Source organism: Staurois parvus, unplaced genomic scaffold, assembly GCF_062004578.1.
Source record: "Staurois parvus isolate SC_StPar_1 unplaced genomic scaffold, SC_StPar_1.0 ptg000291l, whole genome shotgun sequence".
NCBI classification, from domain to species: domain Eukaryota; kingdom Metazoa; phylum Chordata; class Amphibia; order Anura; family Ranidae; genus Staurois; species Staurois parvus.
This window is the reverse complement of record NW_028318087.1, coordinates 2,926,019-2,951,974: the sequence shown is the minus strand read 5'-3', so window position 1 is coordinate 2,951,974 and position 25,956 is coordinate 2,926,019. Positions and strand designations below refer to the sequence as shown.

Here is a 25,956-nt window from a genome sequence, read left to right as displayed (position 1 = left end):
GGATGGAGCCAAAAATGGACAAAAAATAGATAGGATCCTCCTGCACTTAAAATGGAGCCCTAACCCTAAAGTTGCTCACACTAACCTTATACCCAATAAGTGAAGTGACAAATATATAAACACAGTGTAGCGCTAAATATTATAAATATATGCTAATCAAATAATAATATAATAATAAAATAATGCATAAAGTGTACCACACTCAATCCCCCTAAAAATACACACTAAAAAGGGATTCAAAATAATGAGTGCAACACGTGAAATCCCTCTGGGAACATAACAAAGTGCAAGTAGTGTATAGTGTCATATAATGAAATAGTGAATGGCACACAAAACTCAAATCCGTAAGCAAATCTATTGAGTGTGGTACACTTTATGTATTATTTTTTTATTATTATTTGATTAGCATATATTTATAATATTTAGCGCTACACTGTGTTTATATATTAGCCAAATATGGGCAATCTTAGAAGAAACCCTGTTAGAGTCTGCAAAAGACTTGAGATTGGGATGCAGGTTCACCTTCCAGCAGGACAACCACCCTAAACATACAGCCAGAGCTACAATGGAATGGTTTAGATCAAAGCATATTTGTGTGTTAGAATGGCCCAGTCAAAGTCCAGACCTGAATCCAACTGAGAATCTGTGGAAGACTTGAAGATTGCTGTTCACAGACACTCTCCATCCAATCTGACAAAAGATTGAGCTATTTTGCAGGGCAAAAATTTCACTCTAAATGTGCAAAGCTGGTAGAGACATCCCCAGAAACACTTGCAGCTTTAATTGGAGCGAAAGGTGGTTCTACAAGGTATTGACTTGGAGCGCCTGCCTACAAATGCACGCCACACTTTTCACATATTTATTTGTAAAAAATGTTGAAAACCATTTATCAATTTTCCTTCCACTTCACAATTATATGCCACTTTGTGTTGGTCTATCATATAAAATCCCAATAAAATACATTTCTGTTTTTGGTTGCAACATGACAAAATGTGAAAAATTTCAAGGGGTATGAATAAATTTTTAAAGGCACTGTATTTTTGATAGATGTTTCACATATATCACACATATTCACATATCATTTGGATTTTGTGTCTCAACCAGTATTCTTATTAACTATTGACTTTGTTTCCAAGATCTATTCATTTACACGTTGGGTTTGATGCTCAGGAGGGTGTTTATTATTAGTTTGGTTTTTGGGTAACTAGGGGGCAGTGCAGCACTATTCTTGGGGAACCCAACGTACAATGACACACAGGCGCATCTGGGAACCCTGGTGTGTGCTAATCACTGCATGTTCTTCAGCTTCCCCCATGACCTGTGTTCCTGCTTATGCTGACAATGTCTTATTGCTGACCCAGCTAGCTCCTGACCTTGCTCTGTGGATACTGATCTTGGCTTGCTTTTGATCACTCTGACTGCTTCCCTAATGCGGACCTCAGCCTTTTACTAGACCTTGCTCTGCCTGCCTCCTTGGTACCCCATTGTGTTTGACCCTGGCTCATCCTGACTATGGCTCCGAGCCTGGCACTCACCTACTACCAAGCTACAAGCACCCGTACTTCTTTGAGCTTTGTATCTCTCATTCAGGGTTGCTCAGACCAGAGCTGAAAGGGAAGCCCTCCCGTCAGCGCGGCCTCCAACCAAAAGGTACATGACATTCATATTGAACACGATATAAAATACAGTACAGAAAAGGGTACATCAGGTGCCTGGGAGGGACATAAATTGCCTAACTGCCACGTTGTAATTATGTACTAAGCCAATATGTTGCCTTATAGGGGATACAAGCTTACCATTACTACTGTAACATATGAGATTATATACCCGTTTCAAAAACGGACTTTTGATTTTACCCCCATAGAATGTTCCACATATGTAGGTCATAAGGTAGATGACTCTGTGGCGCATTTTGCATGGTATCTGGATAATTGTAACATTGGGCTAGGCCCATGGTGAAGTGCATTATCACCTGAAACAAACAATAGATCAATAACCTGTTAAAGGGTCACTACATAGGGTCTGGGATTAAAAATTCCATTTCAGTCTTTGCAGATGACACCAAGCTGTGCAGTGGAATAACGTCCTTACAGGATGTCTCCAACTTACAAGCCGACCTCAATGCGCTGTGTAATTATTTATTTCAGGTACTTATATAGCGCCGTCAATTTACGCAGCGATTTACGCACACACACACATATTGCACATTCACATCAGTCCCTAACTCTCAAGAGGCGTACAATCTAATTGGGCAAATATGTGGCAAATGAGGTTTAATGTTGATAAATGTAAGGTTATGCACTTGAGAGCTAAGTATATGCATGCATCATACATACTGGGGGGGGGGGGGGGGGGTACAACTGGGAAGTGGCAAATGTGTGGTTAAGCACTTGGTAAAAAGGACTGTCATTACTATGGAGAGATTTTCCTACAATCTGAAAGAAGCCTTTGTGCCTATGGCACTCAACAGCATTTTTTTTTTCTTGGTAATACTTTTGGCGCATAATCACCACATTGAGTAACTGAACTGGGAAAGAATCAGATCATGTATAGCCACACAACAATCTAATCAATTAAATATAAAATGTCAATTCAAAAAAGTGTGTCTGTTTGGGCACAAGAATGGTTACACAGAAAAAACAAAAATGTTTGAGTAATGTGAAAAGTCAGTCTGAAAGCAATCATAGGGCATTTATTGTTATTACTTTTTGCCCTTCTCTGCCCCTGGGTCAGGGAAATGCTTAGGATTGGTCTTGAGTTAGGTAGTAGCAGAGAAGGGACCACAGGTAATCAAGACAGAAGCTAAAAGAGAGGGCTGACAGTAATCAAGACCTGAATGTTCCCTACATAAATCAGACTACCAAACCCTCCAATCAGGGCCAAATCTCAGACATTTTTAGAAAAGGCATGTTGCTGCCTGTTTACATTCTGACAGGCCAATATTAATGGGGGGGGGGGGGGTAAGGAAATTGGCAGCAAGCTCTGACACTATTTAAAAGTCAGAGCTTTTTGCCTGTCAAAACAGCCCAGCATTTGTTCATACCAGGAGAGTGTAGAGCCTGCTGTAGGTATCTTCATACTTTTGGAACATATGGAAATGGTAACTAATTCAACCCTTGAAAAATGGTTCTTTTGAATACCTCTTGAAAAAGAGCAGTGCACTTCTTGTCCTCTGCTTTGAGCCTCACAGCTGTATATCTGCAGTGCAAGATGAAGCCACTGCTGCCCCGGACTGCTATTCTCACAAACTTTAGGAAAGAATTTGGTGATGTCACTAGTAGGTTGCTCACTGTTCTCCTTGCTGGGAGTAAGCTGTACTTGTGGACCTGCAGTGAAAAGATTACCCTGCTTCTACTTAATTCCTTCTGTGGATCTGTGCTTTCTGCATTTCTCCTGCTCCTTCAAGATCATTACACCATCAGTCATAAAGGGAGCAACGTGATAATTGGAAGCAAAGCCTTGCCTCTGCCAGGATGGCCAACTCCCAAACAGACACACAATGGGGTTGATTTACTAAAATTGGAGCACCCAGAATCTGGTGCAGCTGTGCATGGTAGACAATCCACTTCTAACTTCAGCTTGTTCAATTAAGCTTTGACAATAAAACCTGGAAGCTGATTGGATTCTATGCAGAGCTGTACCAGATTTTGCATGCTCCAGATTTAGTAAACCTCCTCCAATGTAGATTATGGCTCTGCAAATCAGTAATGGGGCAAAAGATCAGCTTCAGGAAGCCTACAGACAATGCTGTTAACTAGTCCCTTGCCCTAGGTTTACCTTTTTTGGCATAGTTTCCACAGTAAAGTACATGTGATCTTTTAAGGGAGCAAGAAAAAAAAAAAAAACCAAACGACTCAGCTCTGGATCCTGGGATAGTCACGGAAAGTCAGAAAAAAGGATAACAAAAAGGAAATTTTTCACTTTACAAGCCTTTATTTCTCCAAATTTACACAAGGGTTAGACTGTCCAGTAAACGTAGCAGTGGTTGGCTGGGACAAACTTTAACACTACTAGCTGTATTTCAACAGTTCTAGCAACAATATATTTAAATTATATGAAGAAAGTGGCTGTTATAAATCAACCCTTCCAACCCCAAACAATGTCACTTTAGGCCAGCAATGGGCAAACTACGGCCCGGCGGACCTTTTAATCCGGCCCGCGGAGCGTGATACATTGGCTGTCAGGATGTGTGTAGGCGGGGCAGCGTGACGAACGTGAGGGGAGCTAGGTTCCTCTCACAGTCTGCCCTGAAGACCGGAACGGCGCGGGAACACGGCGAGAGGAACGCGCGGAGCAAAGGTAAGTAAATTGACACAGGGGGGGACTTGGCTTACTACTTGGGGGGGGAATAGTACTATGGGGGATGAATTAATATGGGGAATGAATTACTATATGGGGGATGAATTACTACATGGGGGATGAATTACTATATGGGGGATGAATTACTATGCTTACTATGGGGGAATATTACTATACTTACTATGGATGACACATACACATCATTCATCTACTCTTGGTCCGGCCCCCGGGTCCAATATATGAACCCATTGCGGCCCTCAAGTCAAAAAGTTTGCCCACCCCTGCTTTAGGCTGTCACTAAGCAGTAAAATATAAATAATGGCTTGTGAAATGAAAAAACTCAAATACAGAATGGTATCATATAAAAAACGTAATTAACGTGGTAGTAAAAAAAATTGGCTACCCTGCAGGTTTAAGTCATAGTGTACTAATATGCACCGCATACCAGTACATTATGTGAGATATACCTGCAAAAAGAGTCCTCCAGCGCTGGGCTGTCAGGGTTTCCCCTGGTCCCCGGCGCTTCCATCTTATCCCGGTCTTCCTTCTGGGTTCCAAATCTTTGGCCGCTTGAATGGCTGGGCTGCGGTGACATCACTCCCGCACATGTGCACAGGAGTCACTTTGCCGCAACATACAGAGCCCATAAATGTGGTCTATTCTGTGTATGTATGGCTCAGATTGCATTACCCACTGACAGACGGGGTCATTTATGACAGAATAAACCTCTAGGGTTGTGACCTCTAGATTGTGTTGAGTTTTATACATGTCTGAGACTCTTGCTTATGAAAGAGTAGTCAAAGCATTTTTTATGGCTACAAGAAAGCTTTTGTTTTATTTAACCATACACCTTTAAGCACCTCTTTTTGTAAAAGCAATTCAGCCACACCTAGTGTTCGCCATAGCATGCTGGGTGCACACCGCATTACTGCTCTGCTTAGGGTGCTTAAAGGTTCCCCAGGTCTCTTCCAATCATAGCAAAACTCCTGCCTGACAGACTCTTCAGGTGAAATGCAATAAACATGTAGGTACACAGTTACCCAAGCTAGAAAGTCTCCCTGTTGAAAGGGTGGCAATAACAAACCTGGTGGGTTTCATATGAAATTTCTGAGCTTGAATGCACAAAGTCAGTGCTTAGAACCAAGATGAGGTGGGTGCACGCTTTGGATTTGGAAATGGTTTACTGGATGGAGTGGAAGACCTGAAACTAGTCTGCTACAGGAACTGAGGCAATGACACCTTGATCCAGGAGACCCGAAAGGGCTCCATAGGGATCTACTAATCTCCGCAGAAACACAGGAAGGTTGGAGATGAGAACCCAAGGTTTGGGCAGAGAACAAAACTCTGGCTTGAAGCCCTTGGATACTACTGCCTGAACCCAGGAATAAGAGATGCAAGCAGTCCTAGTGTTTGTAAAGGTTAACAAATTTCCCCCCTACTCTGGAACGTGCCCAAATCCACCAATTTTTTGTAGCCAAAGACTTTAAAGGGCATATACAGTCATGGCCGAAATTGTTGGCACCCTTGATATTTCTCCAGGAAATCATGTATTTCTCACGAAACGTATTGCATTAACACATGTTTTGCTATACACATGTTTATTCCCTTTGTGTGTATTGGGACAAAACAAAAAAAGGGAGGAAAGAAAGCAAATTCGACATAATGTCACACAAACCTCCAAAAATGGGCTGGACAAAAGTATTGGCACCCTTTCACAACTGCGGATAAATAAGAATGTTACAAGCATGTGATGCTCCTGTAAACTCACCTGGGGCAAGTAACAGGTGTGGGCAATATAGAAATCACACCTGAAAGCAGATAAAAAGGAGAGACGTTCACTTAACCTTTGCATTGTGTGTCTGTCTGTGCCACACTAAGCATGGACAACAGAAAGAGGAGACGAGAACTGTCTGAGGACCTGAGAACCAAAATTGTGGCAAAATATCAACAATCTCAAGGTTACAAGTCCATCTCCAGAGAACTAGATTTGCCTTTGTCCACAGTGCGCAACATTATCAAGAAGTTTGCAACCCATGGCACTGTAGCTAATCTCCCTGGTCGTGGACGGATGAGGAAAATTGATGAAAGATTGCAACGCAGAATAGTCCGGATGGTGGATAAGCAGCCCCAAACATGTTCCAAAGACATTCAAGCTGTCCTGCAGGCTCAGGGAGCATCAGTGTCAGCGCGAACTATCCGTCGACATTTAAATGAAATGAAACGCTATGGCAGGAGACCCAGGAGGACCCCACTGCTGACACAGAGACATAAAAAAGCAAGACTACAGTTTGCCAAAATGTACTTGAGTAAGCCAAAAGCCTTCTGGGAAAACGTCTTGTGGACAGATGAGACCAAGATAGAGCTTTTCGGTAAAGCACATCATTCTACTGTTTACCGAAAACGGAATGAGGCCTACAAAGAACAAAACACAGTACCTACGGTAAAATATGGTGGAGGTTCAATGATGTTTTGGGGTTGTTTTGCTGCCTCTGGCACTGGGTGCCTTGACTGTGTGCAAGGCATCATGAAATCTGAGGATTACCAAAGGATTTTGGGTCGCACTGTAGGGCCCAGTGTCAGAAAGCTGGGTTTGCGTCCAAGATCCTGGGTCTTCCAGCAGGACAATGACCCCAAACATACGTCAAAAAGCACTCAGAAATGGATGGCAAAGAAGCGCTGGAGAGTTCTGAAGTGGCCAGCAATGAGCCCAGATCTAAATCCCATTGAACACCTGTGGAGAGATCTTAAAATTGCTGTTGGGAAAAGGTGTCCTTCCAATAAGAGAGACCTGGAGCTGTTTGCAAAGGAAGAGTGGTCCAAAATTCCGGGTGAGAGGTGTCAGAAGCTTATTGATGGTTATAGGAAGCGACTGATTTCAGTTATGTTTTCCAAAGGGTGTGCAACCAAATATTAAGTTAAGGGTGCCAATACTTTTGTCCAGCCCATTTTTGGGGTTTTGTGTGACATTATGTCATATTTGCTTTTCTGCCTCTGTTTTATATTTGTTCCAATACATACAAAGGGAATAAACATGTGTATAGCAAAACATGTGTTAATGCAATACCTTTTTTGTGTGAAATACTTGATTTTCAGGAAAAATATCAAGGGTGCCAACAATTTCGGCCATGACTGTAGGTTGTGACATCATAAAGAAAAACATTTTATGTAAAAATATAAAGTTTATTATACAAACATTAAAAAAACACATGTGACACCATAACGTTAACATATATTATCTACATCACAGATCAATGCATTTCGAAAGATCATATATAATCAGGAGAAAATGTGGATGAGCCCCATGCAGTTGAACCCAGTCATTTAAAAGCAAACAATATTTATATCTACTGGAGAACAAAAAGGTGTTAACCATAATTTCCCAAGAGGGGTACAAAGCAGAGCGACAAAGTCAAAGCGTCCTCCACCTGTGTACAAACAGGAGATCAATGAAGGAAGGGAGGCTGTAAACCTCTCAGCCCATCATAACGGTTTCTTAAATCTACAACCATTTGCCTCAAATTATATACCAAAAAGGATAAACCCCAGCATGAGCAAGATCTCCTTTAAAGGACTTTAACTAGTAAGTCAGTCAAAAGGAAGACCACAGTGAAGATGGGGTGAATGGTAGGGCCTGCCACTGAGAAAAGAGCTCCGGAGAGGGCTTCCAACTGTTTACTCCTTAAAGCAAGGCTCATCCCCCCCACTGGTATGGCGGTTGCTCTGTAAAAAAGTGGTATGTCCCAGCTGTGTCCTGCCTTAAGTCCTTAACAGGTTCAAGACTAATAAACTCTTAGGGGAGCAAACATCTAGCTTCCAGTCTCCATAGGGGAAGGCTAGGAACAGCAGGTGCACTGGGACGGTTTTCGGACTCATAAAAGCAATACTGTTATCCTCTAGTTTTGGAGCGGTGTGCAGCTCATCAACAGGATCCAAAATGGTCTCTTAATTCGGGAGTAACAGCAGAGGACAGCGACTTCTCAGATGCAAGCTCATCAGTTAAAGACTGGACTGACTCAGAATCAGACAGACCGTCTCAGCAGCTAATGGCTCAGTGACCACCAAGGCTGTGGGTAGATCAAACACAGAATTTACAGGAGCGAGCTTGTGGATTCTGCAGTTAGAGCCAGCAATTAACTAGGTATTTTTGGCCTTTCATTACTCTGGAAAAATCTTAGCTGAGAAGTCAGACGAACCGGTAACAGTGTAGCAAAGGAAGACTCTGTCCATAGGGTAGACTCTAGGAACAAAAAGGGGAATAGGACTACAGGCTGCAGACATCAGCCAAATCATTAGGCGAACTGCAAGTAGCCCCAGAGCCAATGGTAGAGTGTGAATTGGGGGCATTTCCTATCAGCTATCCCTCCGTGTCTAGAATCAAACATGTTATGGCCATGTGATGGTAATGCAACAAAAGGCTCAGGGTATGAAGCAAGGTCTCAGGTACTCCTGAAACCCAGACAGCTGGTAGCAGGTTAGGATTAGAGGACCAGAGGTGACTAAAGTTACTGCAGAAGAAGTGATAAAAGATCATCTCTTTACAAAGTAGGAGCAGCAGCAGAGAGATGCTTTCTTAACATTGTATGGTGCGGAAGAGTGTAGACTGTGTATGTGACAATCCACCAAGTGGATGCCTTCAGCACCGAGAGACCTTTGTACTTGAGGTATCTTGCACTGCTTGGCCTGACCAGTCCATTCACAAAGCAAATCTTCAAAGACAGGGCAAGAGCTGGAACAATGCTAAAATCTCTGGACCTGGAAAGCGCTCTGCGGCTGACTTTTTATGAGAACGGAGCCTGGAAAGTGCAGTACGTGGAACCCAGTGTCTGACGGTCACTACCAGGCTATTCCCACAATGTCCATTCCAGCAGGATCCAGATGTGCCACTCCAAAGGCCAGGCTCAGAAGGCTAGCTGCTATTGGAGAGACCAGCTTTAGCAGCTGTGTAGAAAAGTTTTATTTGAGGGGAAAAACATTGTGAAGAGTAGAAAAGCTGCTAGCAAAAAAATAGGTTAGTCTTTCACTCAGAAGAGCTGAAGAAAAGAGGTTAATCCTCCTAAGACATTAGTAAAATACAGAGGCATGCTGATAGTACAATTGGTTATCTTGAGCTGGCCTATAGTTTATTTGCCAGTGTCTAATTCTCCTGTATGCAGCAGTATAACCAGAAAGTGAAAATCCCTCTCTGTCCCTCAAAAAAAATTATAGATTTTAAAATGATGGCTGCGATAGAAAATTTAACCACAAAATTATAAACTATATTGCCAAAAGTATTGGGAAACTCCTCCAAATCATTGGATTCAGGTATTCCAATCACCTCCATGGCCACAGGTGTATAAAATTAAGCACCTAAGCATGCCGACTGCTTCTACAAACATTTGTGAAAAAATGGGTCGCTCTCAGGAGCTCAGTGGATTCAAGTATGGTACCGGAATAGGTTGGCACCTGTGCAATAAGTCCATCCGTGAAATTTCCTTGCTGCTAAATATTCCACAGTCAGCTGTTAGTAACATTATGGCAAAGTAGAAGTAACTGGGAACAGCAGCAACTCGGCCACGAAGTGGTAGGTCGCGTAAAATGAAAGAGGCGCATAGTGTGCAGCAATCGCCAACTGTCTGCAAAGTCAATAGCTAAAAGACCTCCAAACTTCGTGTGGCCTTCAGATTAGCACAACAGCACATAGAGAGCTTTATGGAATGGGTTTCCATGGCCAAGCAGATGCATCCAAGTCTCACAACACCAAGTGCAATGCAAAGCACCAGATGCAGTGATGTAAAACACGCCGTCACTGGAATCTAGAGCAGTGGAGACGTGTTCTCTAGAGTAGTGTTTCTCAACCTTTTTTCATTCAAGGAACCCTTTAAAATTATGGACAGTCCCAAGGCACCCCTTAATATCATGGACAGTCTTGAGGCATCCCATTCTAAAATGTGAAAAAACTATTCCAAAGGTTTTATATATTGCAGCAATATTCACATATGTAGTGCACCCAACATTAGAGGTGAATAATTCTTCCAAAGCAAATATACTTTTGCACATTGCTACTGAGTAGCAGTACTGATGGAAAGGGGCAGGGGAGAGTCAAACTAGGATGCTGTGCAGGCAGCGGACATCCTCCTTTTCAACTGTTGGGGTCACTGGTTATCAGGACGCTGGCGGGAAGAAGGTAATGGTGGCTAATGAAAACCTGTGATTTTGTGTTACTAAAAGGCAGGCTTGTTCCACCCACTGGCTTGTATACATGTTTTGGGCAACTTTTATACATTTTGCCAAGCCACCCCTGAAGAAATCTCAAGGCACCCTGGTTGAGAAAGGCTGCTCTTGAGTGACTAATCACAGTTCTCTGTCTGGCAACCCGATAGACATGTCTGGGTTTGGCAGTTGCCAGGAGACCGGTACTTGCCTGACTGCATTGTGTCAAGTGTAAAGTTTGGTGGAGGGGGATTATGGTGTGGGGTTGTTTTTTCAGGGGTTGGGCTTGGCCCCTTAGTTCCAGTGAAGGGAACTCTTAAGGTGTCGGCATACCAAGACGTTTTGGACAATTTCATGCTCCCAACTTTGTGGGATTTGGGGATGGCCCCTTTCTGTTCCACCAGTGCACAAAGCAAGGTCCATAAAGACATGTATGAGCCTGTTTGGGGTGGAGGAACTTGACTGGCCTGCACAGAGTCCTGACCACAACTCGATAGAACACCTTTGGGATGAATTGGAGTGGAGACTGTGAGCCAGACCTTCTCGTCTGACATCAGTGCCTGACCTCACAAATGCGCTTCTAGAAGAATGGTCAAACATTCCCATAGACACACTCCTAAACCTTGTGGACAGCCTTCCCAGAAGAGTTGAAGCGGTTATAGCTGCAAAGGGTGGGCCAACTGAATATTGAATCCTACGGACTGGGATGCCATTAAAGTTCATGTGCGTGTAAAGGCAGGCGTTCCAATACTTCTGGCAAAATAGTGTATATATCAGAATAGTTTTAGTGGCATATTTATAAAAAAGTGAAAGTGACATTCATCCAAACACTAACTGCAGGTGAAACAGTCACTGACATTTCAAACACATTTACAGGAAGATACACCTGATAACTGTAAGCGACAATAAAATAACTATTATATACCAACCTGCAGAGTCGTAAACTATAAGCAGCTTCAGCAACATGTATCAACCACGCCACCCAGAACCTGGCAAGATAAAATTGTCAAAATGGAGAGGATTAACAACTGCAAGCAGCAGTGAATCGAACATCTAGCACAAGCAATAGAAGCAGTTCCAAAATGGGATCTCTAGTGTAAATCAAAGTATCCCTTAAAAATAAAATAAATGACCTTCCTCTCTCCAACGTGTACAGACATGCCATAGATGACCACCTTATTATGGCAGTCCTTGAACTTCTCTATTCCAAATTCAGCATTTTTCACATAACTTACAGTAGGTATAGAAAATAATCACCCCCCTCCCCCTTTAAAATAATCACATTTTGTTGCCTTGCAGTCTGAAATGAAAACAGACACAGTTTTTGTTTTATCCAGCTGTATTATGCCGTGCAACTTATAAACACACAAGTGAAAGATGTAACACCAACATTTCAGAAAAAAAAAAAAAAAAACACAGAATCACAGAGTTGGAAAAAGGATCACCCCCTCATATCAGTATTTTGTTGATCCACCTTTTGCTTTAATCACAGCCTGTAGATCACAGTTGAAAGTCAAATGGCTTTGTGCCATTGAGGTGATTAGCTACACCTGACAGATTACAAGTCATTTTTAGGAAGGGGTGATCCTTTATCCAACTCAGTGATTCTGTTTTTGATTAAATAATTTTTTTTTATGACATGTTGGTGTTAGATCGTTCACTTGGATGTTATAAGATGCACTGAGTAAATACAGCTGGATAAAACAAACCAAAAAAAAAAAAACACAACAACAACACAACAAAAAACTATGTCTTCATTTCAGGTTGAAAGCAACAAAATGTGATTTTAAAAGGGGGCGATTCTTTTCTAAACCCACCATAAGATGAATGAATTGGAAGGGGGGGGGAGATCAGAGTTCAGGCAAAGTGACTGAATGACTGTCTAAACTTCACTAGCGAAATCACATTAACATATGGCTGCATTCAATAATACAAAGGCAATGGTAGAGATTCACAGGTTTCTGGGACCTCAAGGGAAGGAATTTGTGATTTTGCTCATTTTACACATACCAGTTTTTTTGCTGACACAAAACTAACAATACAGGCTCTCCAAGTTATTGAAGAATTTCCAAAGTTATATGGCATTCATGACCCCGTGCTAAAATGTGTGCAGATTATCTGCTTCTTCTTAAGCAGTAAATCAGTGTTTCTGCCTGATAATACTCCCTTGCCTTGTAACAGTGCTTACATGACTTCCCTGCTGTGGGTATACGTAGCTAAGACCTGTATATGAACTAAGCCCAGTGCAGTCATTGGGTAAACAGAATACATTTTTTTTTAGCAGATTAGGATTTAGAGAAGTGGGAGAAGGGGTGGAAAAAGGCTGGCTTAAAATGTCACTTTAATTCTACCTAAATAAGTACAATGCTGGTGACAATTCCTTCTGTCTGCTTTTATAAATCTCATCATGGAACAGGGCAATATGTACCCTCCCTGAATTTAAAAGCACAACACTGGAGGCTGTGGAAGGCCTAAGTGGATACTCCAGGAGGAACCCAGTTGTCAGACAATGCTTGAGATACTGGAAAACTGGATCTGATGAAGTCAAAATTGTGGTATTCATGGAAAGTTCCAGTGAAAACTAAAACTGGCCGTACACTATTAGCTTTAATGTAACGGGTTCCTCCAGCCACACTACACAGAGTGGATGGATGAAACCCTGTGCTGGGCTATTTTACTAGGTCAGCTGCCAACAGCAGCTGTCAGAATACCCAAACAGTGGCTGCATCTGATTGGATGCAGCTGCCGTTCAGCTCACAACTTACCGTCTGGTTCCTTAATGAAGGATGTCAAGCAGGTGGGGACCAACAGGACCAACCACTGAACGAGTTTTTGCTGGTTCATCAGGAACTGGATGAAATTTGATCAATGCATAGGCAGCTTAAATGCCTGGTACACACAATGAGAGAGTTGTACAAAGGGGAAAACAAAACAAAACAAAAAAAAAAAAAAAAAAACACAACAACATTCAGAGCAATTGACCCATAATCTATTTGTTAGTAAACAGCTTTCAAAAGTCGATCATGCGAAAATATCTGAAGGGACACGTACGAAAAGTTCTCGTAAAATAACAGATCAAAAAGAATTGTAATTAGTATAGTTTATTGCACAAAAAAACATTTTGAGTCACCAAAACCACACATGCTCAGAAACAAAAGAATACATCACTTTCAAAGTTGTATTCTCTCTTACGATAATTTTCGATATGAGACCAGCATGCAAAAGAAAAAAAAAACAAAAACACATACGATCATTTATTCGATGTGCTCATTGTGTGTACTAGGGATACATTTTTACATCTGGGAGGAAATCTCTATTAATGTATATAGGATCTATTAGTCAGTGTTTACAAATTTCCTGTAATGCGGACAATGAACCCTTGGAGTTCAGTCATTTGTGTCCAAAGGTAAAGAGCACTTTGTACAAAACACACACTGAACTCTTATATCAGCCTTCCTATCTGATTTTGCTAGAAAAGGGTAAAGAGCAGTTCTATTTATATGAATTCTCCAACTTACCTTTGCTACAAAAACGAAGCCTGCTTAGCGGTCAAAAAGTAGGGATCTTTTACGTCTTTTAATCTGCTGTTTGGACTTTAAAATTCATTTGATTTAAATTTTGCGTTTAAGTGAAAAATGATAACAGCTAACCCAAGCAGCTTAAAGCAGGCAACACCTGCCCACTAAGTCACATAGCTCTGCCCCCTGCCATACCAACCGAGTTGTGACCAAGCATACAGGACAGGCAAATACCATCTTACTACCTTCTCCCCCCACCCCCATATACTATGCTTTATCCATACAGAGACAGTAGTCATTGGGAAAGGGGTTTAGCCAGGCTTCACAGAATTTAAAAATCAGCTCCATGCCAAGCCTCACCAACAACCCACACAACAGGAGTGTGTAATTTAGAGCCGAACTCTGGGCACGGAAACGTTTCCTTAAACCAGTGTTTCTCAACTCCAGTCCTCATGGACCCCCAACAGGTCATGTTTTCAGGATTTCCCTCAGATGAAACAGCTGTGGTAATTACTAAGGCAGTGAAACTGATCAAATCACCTGTGCAAAATAATGGAAATCCTGAAAACATGACCTGTTGGGGGTCCATGAGGACTGGAGATGAGAAACACTGCCTAAGGCTGGCCATACATTTATACAATTATCTGCAGATTTTCTGCCCAATTTCCTTTAGATTTACCTTCAACTATGTAGTGCAAGGGCCTGCCTAATTGGATACAACTGAAAGTGTTGTTTAGGTTTGTCCTCCTATTATATGGTTTTTGGTAAATCTAAACCAAAAATCTGCAGATAATTGTATAATGTATGGCCAGCCTTAAACAGAGTTTCTGCAATAGCCACCAAGGATCTAATGTGTGCAACAAAATGCCTTTTCAAACATAAAAAACATAGGAGGTGACAATCACTGAGCTGGCCATAATGCGAGTCTAGAGTAGGGCTTCTCAACTTTTTTTTTTTTTTTCAGTGATGGTGCCCTTTAAAAGCATATGTTCACATTCAGAACATGTTACATCCTAAAAGCAGGTGGAACATGTAGAATCTTTTCAGCCTTTCTCCCACTACCCTATGACAGCGGGTGGGAAATCTTCTCCCCGCACCTGATGTCACAATTTGAAAATAACGCAGCCACGGGGCTCTGCAGATACGGCTGCATCACTCATTCAGTTTCCTGTGAATGAATGCCTACAAATACTGTCAGCCAATGTGGCAGATGGCTTGTAGTTCTCAGTGACCTACGAGGGCATTGGAGAGCTCTTTCATAGTCCATTGATCTTCCTGCTCACAGGTAACTGCCTGCCCGTATGAGGTATGGGAAGACAGCTATCCTGAGAGTCTACAGAAGCCTGAGATTGCACCCACAATCTGCTGACGAAATGCTCTGCAGGCTGTATTTTTACCAACCCCCAACTGCTCCCTATTTAGCTGTAGAAGCAGCAGCCAGGGCAGCTATACTTTGCAGCTGTAGCAGAAACCCCCTGTCGTGTTCAGCAGGCAGTACTGCCTACCAAACGCGATCAATTTAGGTAAATGAGGATCCACTGCAACTGCCTGAATTACACACAATGCAGTACGGTGCTGCTGCGTTTGGGAGGTTGAAACATGCAGTGAAAAAGCAATACATGACCTCTTCATACATACATACATGTATAAATCCATAAACTCACAGACAGCACATAGACAGAGCAGGTCAGGACTCAGGAAGAAGCTTCCCCCATCCACTGCTCTGGATGTCACTGTTCTCCTGATTGAGCTCCCACTGTGCCCATTTACAGTTCCGAGCTCTCAGCCCTGTATAGCAGCTTTTTTCAACCAGGATGTGGCAGCACCTCTGAGAAACTCAGGTGGCACCCCAGTTGAGAAAGGATGGTCTAGAAGGCATACATGTGGTGGTGGTGGTGGTGGGGGGGGGGGGGACCCAGCAGATCCACCCACTACAGGCTGCCTGCAGAAAACTACGGGAGGGCGGATGCAAGACCAGTGACCCTGCAGAAGAAGAGAGCAGTGCTGACTGGTCTGGTTAACAGGAAACTACTGCACAGAAGTAAAATGCAGGGTCGTCTCATGTTGGATTAGTGCAGCAAGATTCCGGTAACAATATACAGGACTCTTGTAATAAGACATGTATAGTTAGCCTGGAGGTCAGCTTTACGGAAGCCTCACCTGTTTCTGACAAACCCCTCCCATTCCAATTGAGACCGGTTTGAGATAATTCTAAAATCCCCTTAAAACAACCCCAACAATAACAAACAAATTACAGGTATAAGCACAGAAAAAAATCAAGTATTTTAAATGCTTACTTGCAGCATTTTCCCTTTCCATAAGTGATATTTTTCTTCACTTCTAGTGTGTCTTTGAACTTGCTATAAAATGTGACTACTCTAGAAGAGCCAATTCCCTACAAACAGTCCCTTCTTCCTTGCACATCACAGCCTTCTCCTTTTCTGGGGGTGTTGAACTACTGTCTGTGCTGGCCCAGATGCTCAATCCCTAACCTACCTTCACTGCATAATCTTTTATGTAGAAGCCAGGGAAGGATAAAAATGAGAATACTACAGAGTGTCACTTGAGCACCAAGTCTGCTGGGGCTCCTGACATCACATCCAAAATGACAGCACCCAGCAGCAGTCTTGGGGTTTTTGCATGTAGACAAGTGCCAACGATAATGGTTGAAGCTATTAGTGAACATTTAAGTGTTTATAAAGTCTAATCTTTTTTTGCTTTAATGCTATAAAAAAAAAAAAAAATGTCTCACTACCTGCTCCCTCCAGCCACATCCTTAAATACAGTGGATATAAAAACGCTACACACCCCTGTTAAAATGTCAGGTTTCTGTGATTTAAAAAAAAAAAAAAAATGAGACAAAGATAAATTAATTTCAGAACTTTTTCCACCTTTAACGTAACCTATAAACTGTACAACTGAAATCTTTTGGGTGGAGGCAAGTAAAAATAACTAAAATAATATGGTTGCATAAGTGTGCACACCCTTAAACTAATACTTTGTTGAAGCACCTTTTGATTTGATCCCAGCACTGTCTTTTTGTGTATGAGTCTATCGCCATGGAACATTTTGACTTGGCAATATTTGCCCTACTGCTCCTTGCAAAAACACTCCAAATCTGTCAGATTGCGAGGGCATCTCCTGTGCACAGCCCTCTTCAGATCACCCCACAGATTTTCGATCGGATTCAGGTCTGGGCTCTGGTTGGGCCATTCCAAAACATTAATCTTCTTCTGGTGAAGTCATTCCTTTGTGGATTTGGATGTATGCTTTGGGTAGTTGTCATGCTGAAATAGGAGTTCAGTTTTCTAGCAGAAGCCTGAAGGTTTTGTGCCAATATTGACTGGTACTTGGAATTTTTCATAATTCCCTCTATCTTGAGTAAGGCCCCAGTTCCAGCTGAAGAAAAACAGCCCCAAAGCATGATGCTGCCACCACCATGCTTTACTGTGGGTATGGTGTTCTTTTTGCACCAAACATAGCTTTCGGAATTATCGCCAAAAAGTTCAACCTTGGTTTCATCAAACCATAACACATTTCCCCACAAGCTTTTGGGAGACTTCAGATGTGTGTTTGCAAAATTTAGCCGGGCTTGGATGTTTTTCTTCGTAAGAAAAGGCTTCCATCTTGCCACTCTACCCCATAGCCCAGACATATGAAGAATCCGGGGGATTGTTGTCACATGTACCATATAGCCAGTACTTGCCAGATATTCCTGCAGCTACCTTAATGTTGCTGTAGGCCTCTTGGCAGCCTCCCAGACCAGTTTTCTTCTCGTCTTTTCATCAATTTTGGAGGGACGTCCAATTCTTGGTAGCATCACTCTTGCACCATATTTTCTCCACTTGATGATGACTGTCTTCACTATGTTCCATGGTATATCTAATGCCTTGGAAATTCTTTTGTACCCTTCTCCTGACTGATACCTTTTCACAATGAGATCCCTCTGATGCTTTGGAAGCTCTCTGCGGACCATGGCTTTTGCTGTAGGATGCGACTAAGAAAATGCCAGGAAAGACCTGCTAGAACAGCTGAACTTTATTTGGGGTTAATCAGACACTTTAAAGATGGCAGGTGTGTACCGACTCCTATTTAACATGATTTTGACTGTGATTGCTTAATTCTGAACACAGCTACATCTGCAGTTATAAGAGGGTGTATGTTTACTTCCCCCCCCCCACTTTCAAAAGATTTCAGTTTGTTTTTCAACAGAGTCGTACAGTTTATAGGTCACATTAAAAGGTTTAAAAAAGTTCTGAAATGATTTAGCTTTGTCTCATTTTTTTACATCATAGAAAGCTGACACTTTAACAGGGGTGTGTAGACATTTTATATCCACTGTACTTCAGCCCTCTTTCGATCCAGTGCTGTGCCCGTCTACAGCTGCGCTGGTCTCGGTTTCCCTTCTCACAGGACAGACAGAGCAGTGGGAGCCATTGGCTCCTACTGCTGTCAATCAAATCCAATCAGGAGGGAGCAGGGGGCAGAGTCGAGCCACGTTGTGTGTGTCTATGGACGCACACAGCCCAGCTCAGGAGCATGCCTACACATGTGCCCTATAGCAAGTGGCTTGCTATGGCAGCACACACACACAGGAGGCAAAGTGAACAGGACAGGCAGGGGGACCCCAGAAAAGGAGGCAATGCCTTTGCACAGAGCAGGCAAGTATAACATTTTGTTTATTTTAGAAAGAATAATATAGCCTTTACAACCACTTTAAAGTGATATTTATAAAAAAAAAAAAAAAAAAAAACCACACGCCTATATTTATCTTCTCTGTGCATTACTTTTGCACAGAGCAGCCCCGATCCTCCTCTTCTGAGGTCCCCTGCCGGCACTCCTGGCCCCTCCTCTTTGGCGGGTGCCCCCACAGATAGCCGCTTTCCATGGGGGCACTCATGCGGACTCGCTCCTGAGCCGCCCTGTCTGCATCCATTGATGTGTCACAACATTCACGCTATATAAACACAGCACTGTATACTGTAAGTAGCTGAGACTGCATACAATTAAACCAATGTACCCAGGATGCACATCTTTTAGTAAAGGAAATGGTTTGTTTGGGCCAAGCTTGCCATTTATAAAAGTCACAGTAAACATGGAGTTAGGCTTTAAATGCCCAGCAGTCTCATGGCTTTTGGATGTCTTCCTAAGAGGCTCTTACAGGTAAATAACACACAGAAAATACATTACGTGCAAACATAGTCTAAGGGCAAGATTTTTGCTGAAGTGAATGGTCTGGCAACAGAGTCTCTTTAACCACTTGCCTACCGGGCACTTTCACCCCCTTTCTGCCCAGGCCAATTTTCAGCGCTGTCGTACTTTTAATGACAATTGCGCGGCCATGCAACACTGCACTCATGTTAAATTTTTATATTTTTTTGAGACAGATTTCTTTTGGTGGCATTTAAGCACCTCTGGTTTTTTTATTTTTTGCTAAACAAACCAAAAACTGAAAAAAAAGTAGAAAAAAGTTTTAGTTTCTGTTAAAAATGTTGTAAATAAGTAAATGTTTCTCCTTTACTGCTGTGCGCTAATGAGGCTGCACTGATGGGCACTGATGAGGAAGCACTGATGGGCATTGACAGGAAGCACTGATGGGCACTGAAAGTTGCATTCACATATGGCACTGATAGGCGGCACTGAAAAGCAGCTCAGATGGGCACTGATCTGTGGCATTGATGGACACAGAAAGGTGGCACTGATGGGGCTACACTGATCATCAGTGCCCTGATGATCATTGTACATGTCCCCTCTGAGGAATGCAGATTAGCGGCTCTCCTCTCCTCACGAGCGGTCAGCGTGACAGCTCGTGAGGAGAGGAATGCCGATAACCGGCATTTCCTTATTTACATGTGATCAGCTGCGATTGGACACAGCTGATCACATGACAGAGCTGACGTCATTGGCTCTTTCCACTGATCGGTGATCCAATGTGGCCTAGGGACACAGCGCACCACAGATCGCGTGATTAGAGTGGGAGGACGTTATATGACGTCCTCTGAGAACAAGAGAACCGCCCCCTCCCATCATTACCTTATATGGCGGGCGGTGGTTAAAGTAGAACTGTACTAAAGTATAAAAAAAGTACCATTGCAAAAAGTATTCTGCCGAACAAAAAAAGGGCTCTACCGCTGCCCATGCCACCAAATACTGCTCTGTTGTGGATAAATCTCCCAGATTACAGTGGAACTTCTCTTTCTCAATTAACATGAACTATTTGTAATCCTTATGCTGCTAAAATCAGCAAATAGGAGAGTCTATTATGTTTACTTCTTTTATATTTCTCACATTTCCTCAAGTATTTCCTGGCTTCCAGACCTAAACAAAATAGGTCATACATCCCAGGAATCTTCAGGGAGGGGAGGAAAGAATTTCTTAGCCAAGCACAACCTTCTGCCTGCACACCTGAGATAAGGGCAGCTGGATTCCAGGAAGTAAATGCTACATTAATCATCTGCCCTTACTCAAGATGGCTGTGGCTAGAAATGCTGGGGGGGGGGGGCATTTTTCAAACGGATTTCCCAGCAAAATAAAGCATGCACACATGGACAAATGGGTGGGTTTGCTTTGAATAACAATAATGAATGAAATAATGTTTTAGGTTTGTGATGCTCACATGCAGTGTAGTTCCGCTACAATTCTCAAGGCACAGTTGTTTTAACGTAAACCTCTGGATAGTGAAAAACAACAGAGCTAACTAATGGCAGCACACGCTGTCAGTACATGTTGCTGCAGAAAGTTTACCTCCCAACATTGGTATGCAAACAGAAAGTTACTCAACATTGCTATTTGCATTGGCAAAGCCTCCCGCTAAATACACATCAATGGTTGGGCCTGCTGATGGGTAGCTCAGGCACCAGGTATGGTATTGTGAGATGGGGTGAGGGGCATGCCTAATACCAATACCAGGAGCGGGTAAAGTGAAGGATGCTCAAGGCATTTGAGGTCAGAGTTTCTGCAGAAGCAGCAAAGCTTCTTGTGCCCATTGCCTATGCCGATACCTAGCCACTGATAGCTTTTTTTTATTTGGATTTGGTGCCAAGATTGCTTTACGTTATAAATTGTGATATGCAGGGCTTGGAGAAAGTTGAGAATCACTGCTCTAAATAACATGCAATAGCAAATGTTGTCTAACGCTGAAAACTAACAGGCGAGGGTCTCATGTCAGGCTGAGAGCGTGATGTTCCTGGAACGAGAGAAGAGATGCAGCTGTGCAAAATGCTGATGATCTCTTCTCCCCTCTACACAGGGAACCTAAAAACGTTTACCCTAATGCAAGCAATACATTAACCACTTGCCCTCCAGAGTATTTACCCCCCTTCCTGACCAGGCCATTTTTCGTGATACATAACTGTTATTTTAACTGAAAATTGCGCGGCCATGCAACGCTGCACCCAAATTAAATATATGTTTTTTCCCCCCACAAATGGAGCTTTCGGTGGTATTTGATGGCCTGGGCGGTTTCTACTTTTTTTGCTATAGAAAAAAAAAAAAAAAAAAAAACTATTTTGTGAAAAAAAATATTTTTGACTTTTTGCTATTAAAACATGCCCAGTTAAAAAAAAATCTAATTTAGTCATATTTAGGCCAAAATGTATTCTGATCCATGTCTTTGCTGAAAAAAATCCCAATACATGCATATTAATTGGTTTATGTGAAAGTTATAGCGTCTACAAAATGGCGAGATATATATATACTGGATTTTTTTTCTTTCTTTTAATACTAGTAATGGTGGAGATCAGCGACTTATAGCGGGACTGCGGATGGCATTCTGACACTGGGGCGAACTGACTTGGTGTCAGTGACATCCCCAGTGACACGAATACAGTGAACAGTGCTAATAAAAAGCACTGACACTGTACTAATGACACTGGGCAGGAAGGGGTTAACATCCAGGGCGATCAAAGGGTTAACTGTGTGCTCTGTGTTGTGTGTTTCACTGTGTCAGCACATTGCTTTGTATTGCTCTGCTGTGTAGGTCAGATCATTCTTACTGCCTCCATTTTAAGAATCTGTTACTATGGCAGCTAAAGATTCTTAAAGAACTACCGCTAGTTCTCAGGATTAGGAACTGCCAGCAATTAAGATCCAACTCTGAGCTGGGGCATGGAGATACACCAGGACTCAGAGAGGGCCGTACCTGTGACGGGAAGCTGTCATATACTGTATGTGTCTGAAGGGGAAGGGAGAGACTAGTTCCCCATCAGGTCTGCTTTACTTTTGATTGCGGAGCTGTGGGCAGATTAGAAAGCTGCTATTGAACCACCCACTGCAGAGAACTGTCAAATGGAAAGCATAGCATACCTGATGGGGAACTAGTCTCTCACGTCCCCAGCAGGCTCCGCCCACACAGAATACAAAATTACAAATACTGACACCTTCAGTGTTGAGCCCTGATGAAATTCTAAAGGGAGGCTAAAAACCCTCCATGAATTCCTCCAGTGACTTTTTGAAAATAAGAATTCTTACTGAAAAAGTCTGCCAGGAGTTCTACTTTAAACCTAAAAAAAAGTCAAGCAAATAAGCAAAGGTAAGCATGTATTCTTCTATAAACCTATTGCCCACTCGACTTAAAAAAAAACAAAAAAAAAAAAACTCTGATCTCTGTGAAAATTAGGTTACCATTCCAGTTAAAATCCTTTTAGTGATATTCTCATACCATTTCTACTGTGAACAATATACCTCTAGCAAGAAAACAAGAGTTATTACCTGGTAACTCCATTTCCATGAATATTCAAAGAACAGCACATGAGACATGAGAGAGACTCCACCTAAAACAGGAAACACAGCATCCACAAAATCAAATAAAAAGGAGCATAGTCACCAGGTGTCTTCAGTAGTAAGGAAGAACAGAAGGCAATGAAATAACACAATAACCTAATATCTCAATACTATACAGAATATAGGGTGGGAATCCTTGCTTTCCTGGAAGATTCATGGAAAATGGAGTTACCAGGTGATAACTCTTGTTTTCCCATTTCATCTTCCAGGACAGTACATAAGAGGACATTATAGAAATAATCCATTAGGATGGGGTTACTGCTATTCCAAAAGGCTTAATCCTGAAAGGAGAGCAGGGCAATCTGGATGTGGCAAAATGCTGTATAAAATTGGACCAGGTGGCAACTCTGTAGATCTGTTGAGGCAAATCTTCTTATTCTCTGTCCGTGCTGAGGCCAAAGACCTGAGAAATGACTCAAATCCACTGGAGGTTCTAATTTAAAAATTATGTCCAGCGTGCCCTAAAATGGTGAATGTGATTCACCTGCCTACGGTGTTCAGTAATGGACACAGAGCTCCACTTCAACACAAGCGCCAGCAAGGTGGAGGTGGGGTTCTGGTATGGGCTGGTATTATTACTGTGATAATACCAGCCTATATCAGAACCCCACATCCACCTTGCTAGCGTTTGAGTCGAAGTGGAGCTCTGTGTCCATTACTGATCAAGCCACAGGCCCGTCCATCGTGTCCCTCAAGAATCACTCTCATCTCATCAATTCATAAAACCTTTGAAAAATCTGTCTTTTTCAGTGGTGGTCAAGTTTCAGCCTTCCTCACCTTGGCCATATCTCTGAGCACTGAACATCTTGTACTTCCGGGCACTGCAAGTAGGTTGCAGTTCTGGAATAAGACCGCACTGGAGGATAATGGGTTCCTGGTAGTTTCATGTTTGATCCTTCTCAAATATTTGGCAGTTAATTTGCATCTCTTTTCTCAAGAGTGCTGCACCCCCCTGAAAGACTACAATATTTGACTTTTTAGAGTCAGTTAAATCTCTTTTTTGGCCCATTTTGCCTGAGGGAAAAAAGCTGCCTAATAATTATGCACAGCTTGATATAGGATGTTGATCTCCTTGGGCCACATCCTGCCCCATTACACATCACTTGGTATGCTTAAATCCAATAAGCATTCAAGTTTATACAGCTTGAAGTTGGAGAATATGCAACAAAATGAGGATATGGTCAAAAACACTCACTTGCCTAATAATAGTGAACACAGTGTATTGTGCTGCCAGGTACGCATACTATAAAAGAACAGTCTGCATCTACAGAAAAATGGCCCGTTACCCCAGTTACACAAGTTTATACTGCTGTATAATCATAGACTCTAGGAAAGATAATAGCTCCTAGATATCACCAAATATTTTAGTTGTAACACAAACAAATAGGAGTCTCCTTAACAGCTTCCCTACCACCCTATAGAAGAACGACTGCTATAGGGCGGCAGGGCTGTGTAGAATCACATACACACACACACACACACACACACACACACACACACATATATATATATATATATTTTACACATACATACACATATACACACGTGACTTTGCATTTCCGGCCATAGCTGGCGATCACCAGGTCCTGGCACCCAGCGATCGCTGAGGAACACTGATAGGGGAGAGGTCTGTATGTCAGCACCAGCATGCTGCTGTGATTTGCTCTACATAGCACAGCAATACAAAGCAGCATTCCTACACAGTAAAACACACACAACACAGTTAGTAAAAGTGCACAGATGACCATTTGATCGCCCCAGATGTCAGCCCCTTCCTGCCCAGTGTCAGTGCTTTTTATTAGCACTGATAACTGTATTAGTGTCACTGGGGATGTCAGTTGCAGTTAGTCAGTTCCTTCCCAGTGTCAGAATGCCTGCCGCAGTCCCACTATAAGTCGCTGATCGCCGCCATTACTAAATATATATATATATATATATATATATATATATATATATATATATATATATATATATATATATATATATATATATATATATATAGTCAGGTCCATAAATATTGGGACATCGACACAACTCTAACATTTTTGGCTCTATACACCACCACAGTGGATTTGAAATGAAACGAACAAGATGTGCTTTAACTGCAGACTGTCAGCTGTAACGTGAGGGTGTTTACATCCAAATCAGGTGAACAGTGTAGGAATTACAACAGTTTGCATATGTGCCTCCCACTTGTTAAGGGACCAAAAGTAATGGAACAGTTGGCTTCTCAGCTGTTCCATGGCCAGGTGTGTGTTATTCCCTCATTATCCCAATTACAATGAGCAGATAAAAGGTCCAGAGTTCATTTCAAGTGTGCTATTTGCATTTGGAATCTGTTGCTGTCAACTCTCAAGATGAGATCCAAAGAGCTGTCACTATCAGTGAAGCAAGCCATCATTAGGCTGAAAAAACAAAACAAACCCATCAGAGAGATAACAAAAACATTAGGTGTGGCCAAAACAACTGTTTGGAACATTCTTAAAAAGAAGGAACGCATCGGTGAGCTCAGCAACACCAAAAGACCCGGAAGACCACAGAAAACAACTGTGGTGGATGACCAAAGAATTCTTTCCCTGGTGAAGAAAACACCCTTCACAACAGTTGGCCAGATCAAGAACACTCTCCAGGAGGTAGGTGTATGTGTGTCAAAGTCAACAATCAAGAGAAGACTTCACCAGAGTGAATACAGAGGGTTCACCACAAGATGTAAACCATTGGTGAGCCTCAAAAACAGGAAGGCCAGATTAGAGTTTGCCAAACGACATCTAAAAAAGCCTTCACAGTTCTGGAACAACATCCTATGGACAGATGAGACCAAGATCGACTTGTACCAGAGTGATGGGAAGAGAAGAGTATGGAGAAGGAAAGGAACTGCTCATGATCCTAAGCATACCACCTCATCAGTGAAGCATGGTGGTGGTAGTGTCATGGCGTGGGCATGTATGGCTGCCAATGGAACTGGTTCTCTTGTATTTATTGATGATGTGACTGCTGACAAAAGCAGCAGGATGAATTCTGAAGTGTTTCGGGCAATATTATCTGCTCATATTCAGCCAAATGCTTCAGAACTCATTGGATGCCGCTTCACAGTGCAGATGGACAATGACCCAAAGCATACTGCAAAAGCAACCAAAGAGTTTTTTAAGGGAAAGAAGTGGAATGTTAT

At 42.3% G+C, this 25,956-nt stretch overlaps 1 protein-coding gene across 1 annotated transcript in view; it reads right to left on the bottom strand.

Moving 5' to 3' along the window:
* TMEM254 (transmembrane protein 254) overlaps nucleotides 1-25,956 on the bottom strand; it is a 44,204-nt gene that overhangs the window by 6,789 nt on the left and 11,459 nt on the right. The window contains exon 3 of the mRNA XM_089682503.1: nucleotides 11,418-11,477. Within this exon, the coding sequence (XP_089538629.1) occupies nucleotides 11,418-11,477 (60 nt within the window). The remainder of the gene's footprint in view (nucleotides 1-11,417; nucleotides 11,478-25,956) is intronic.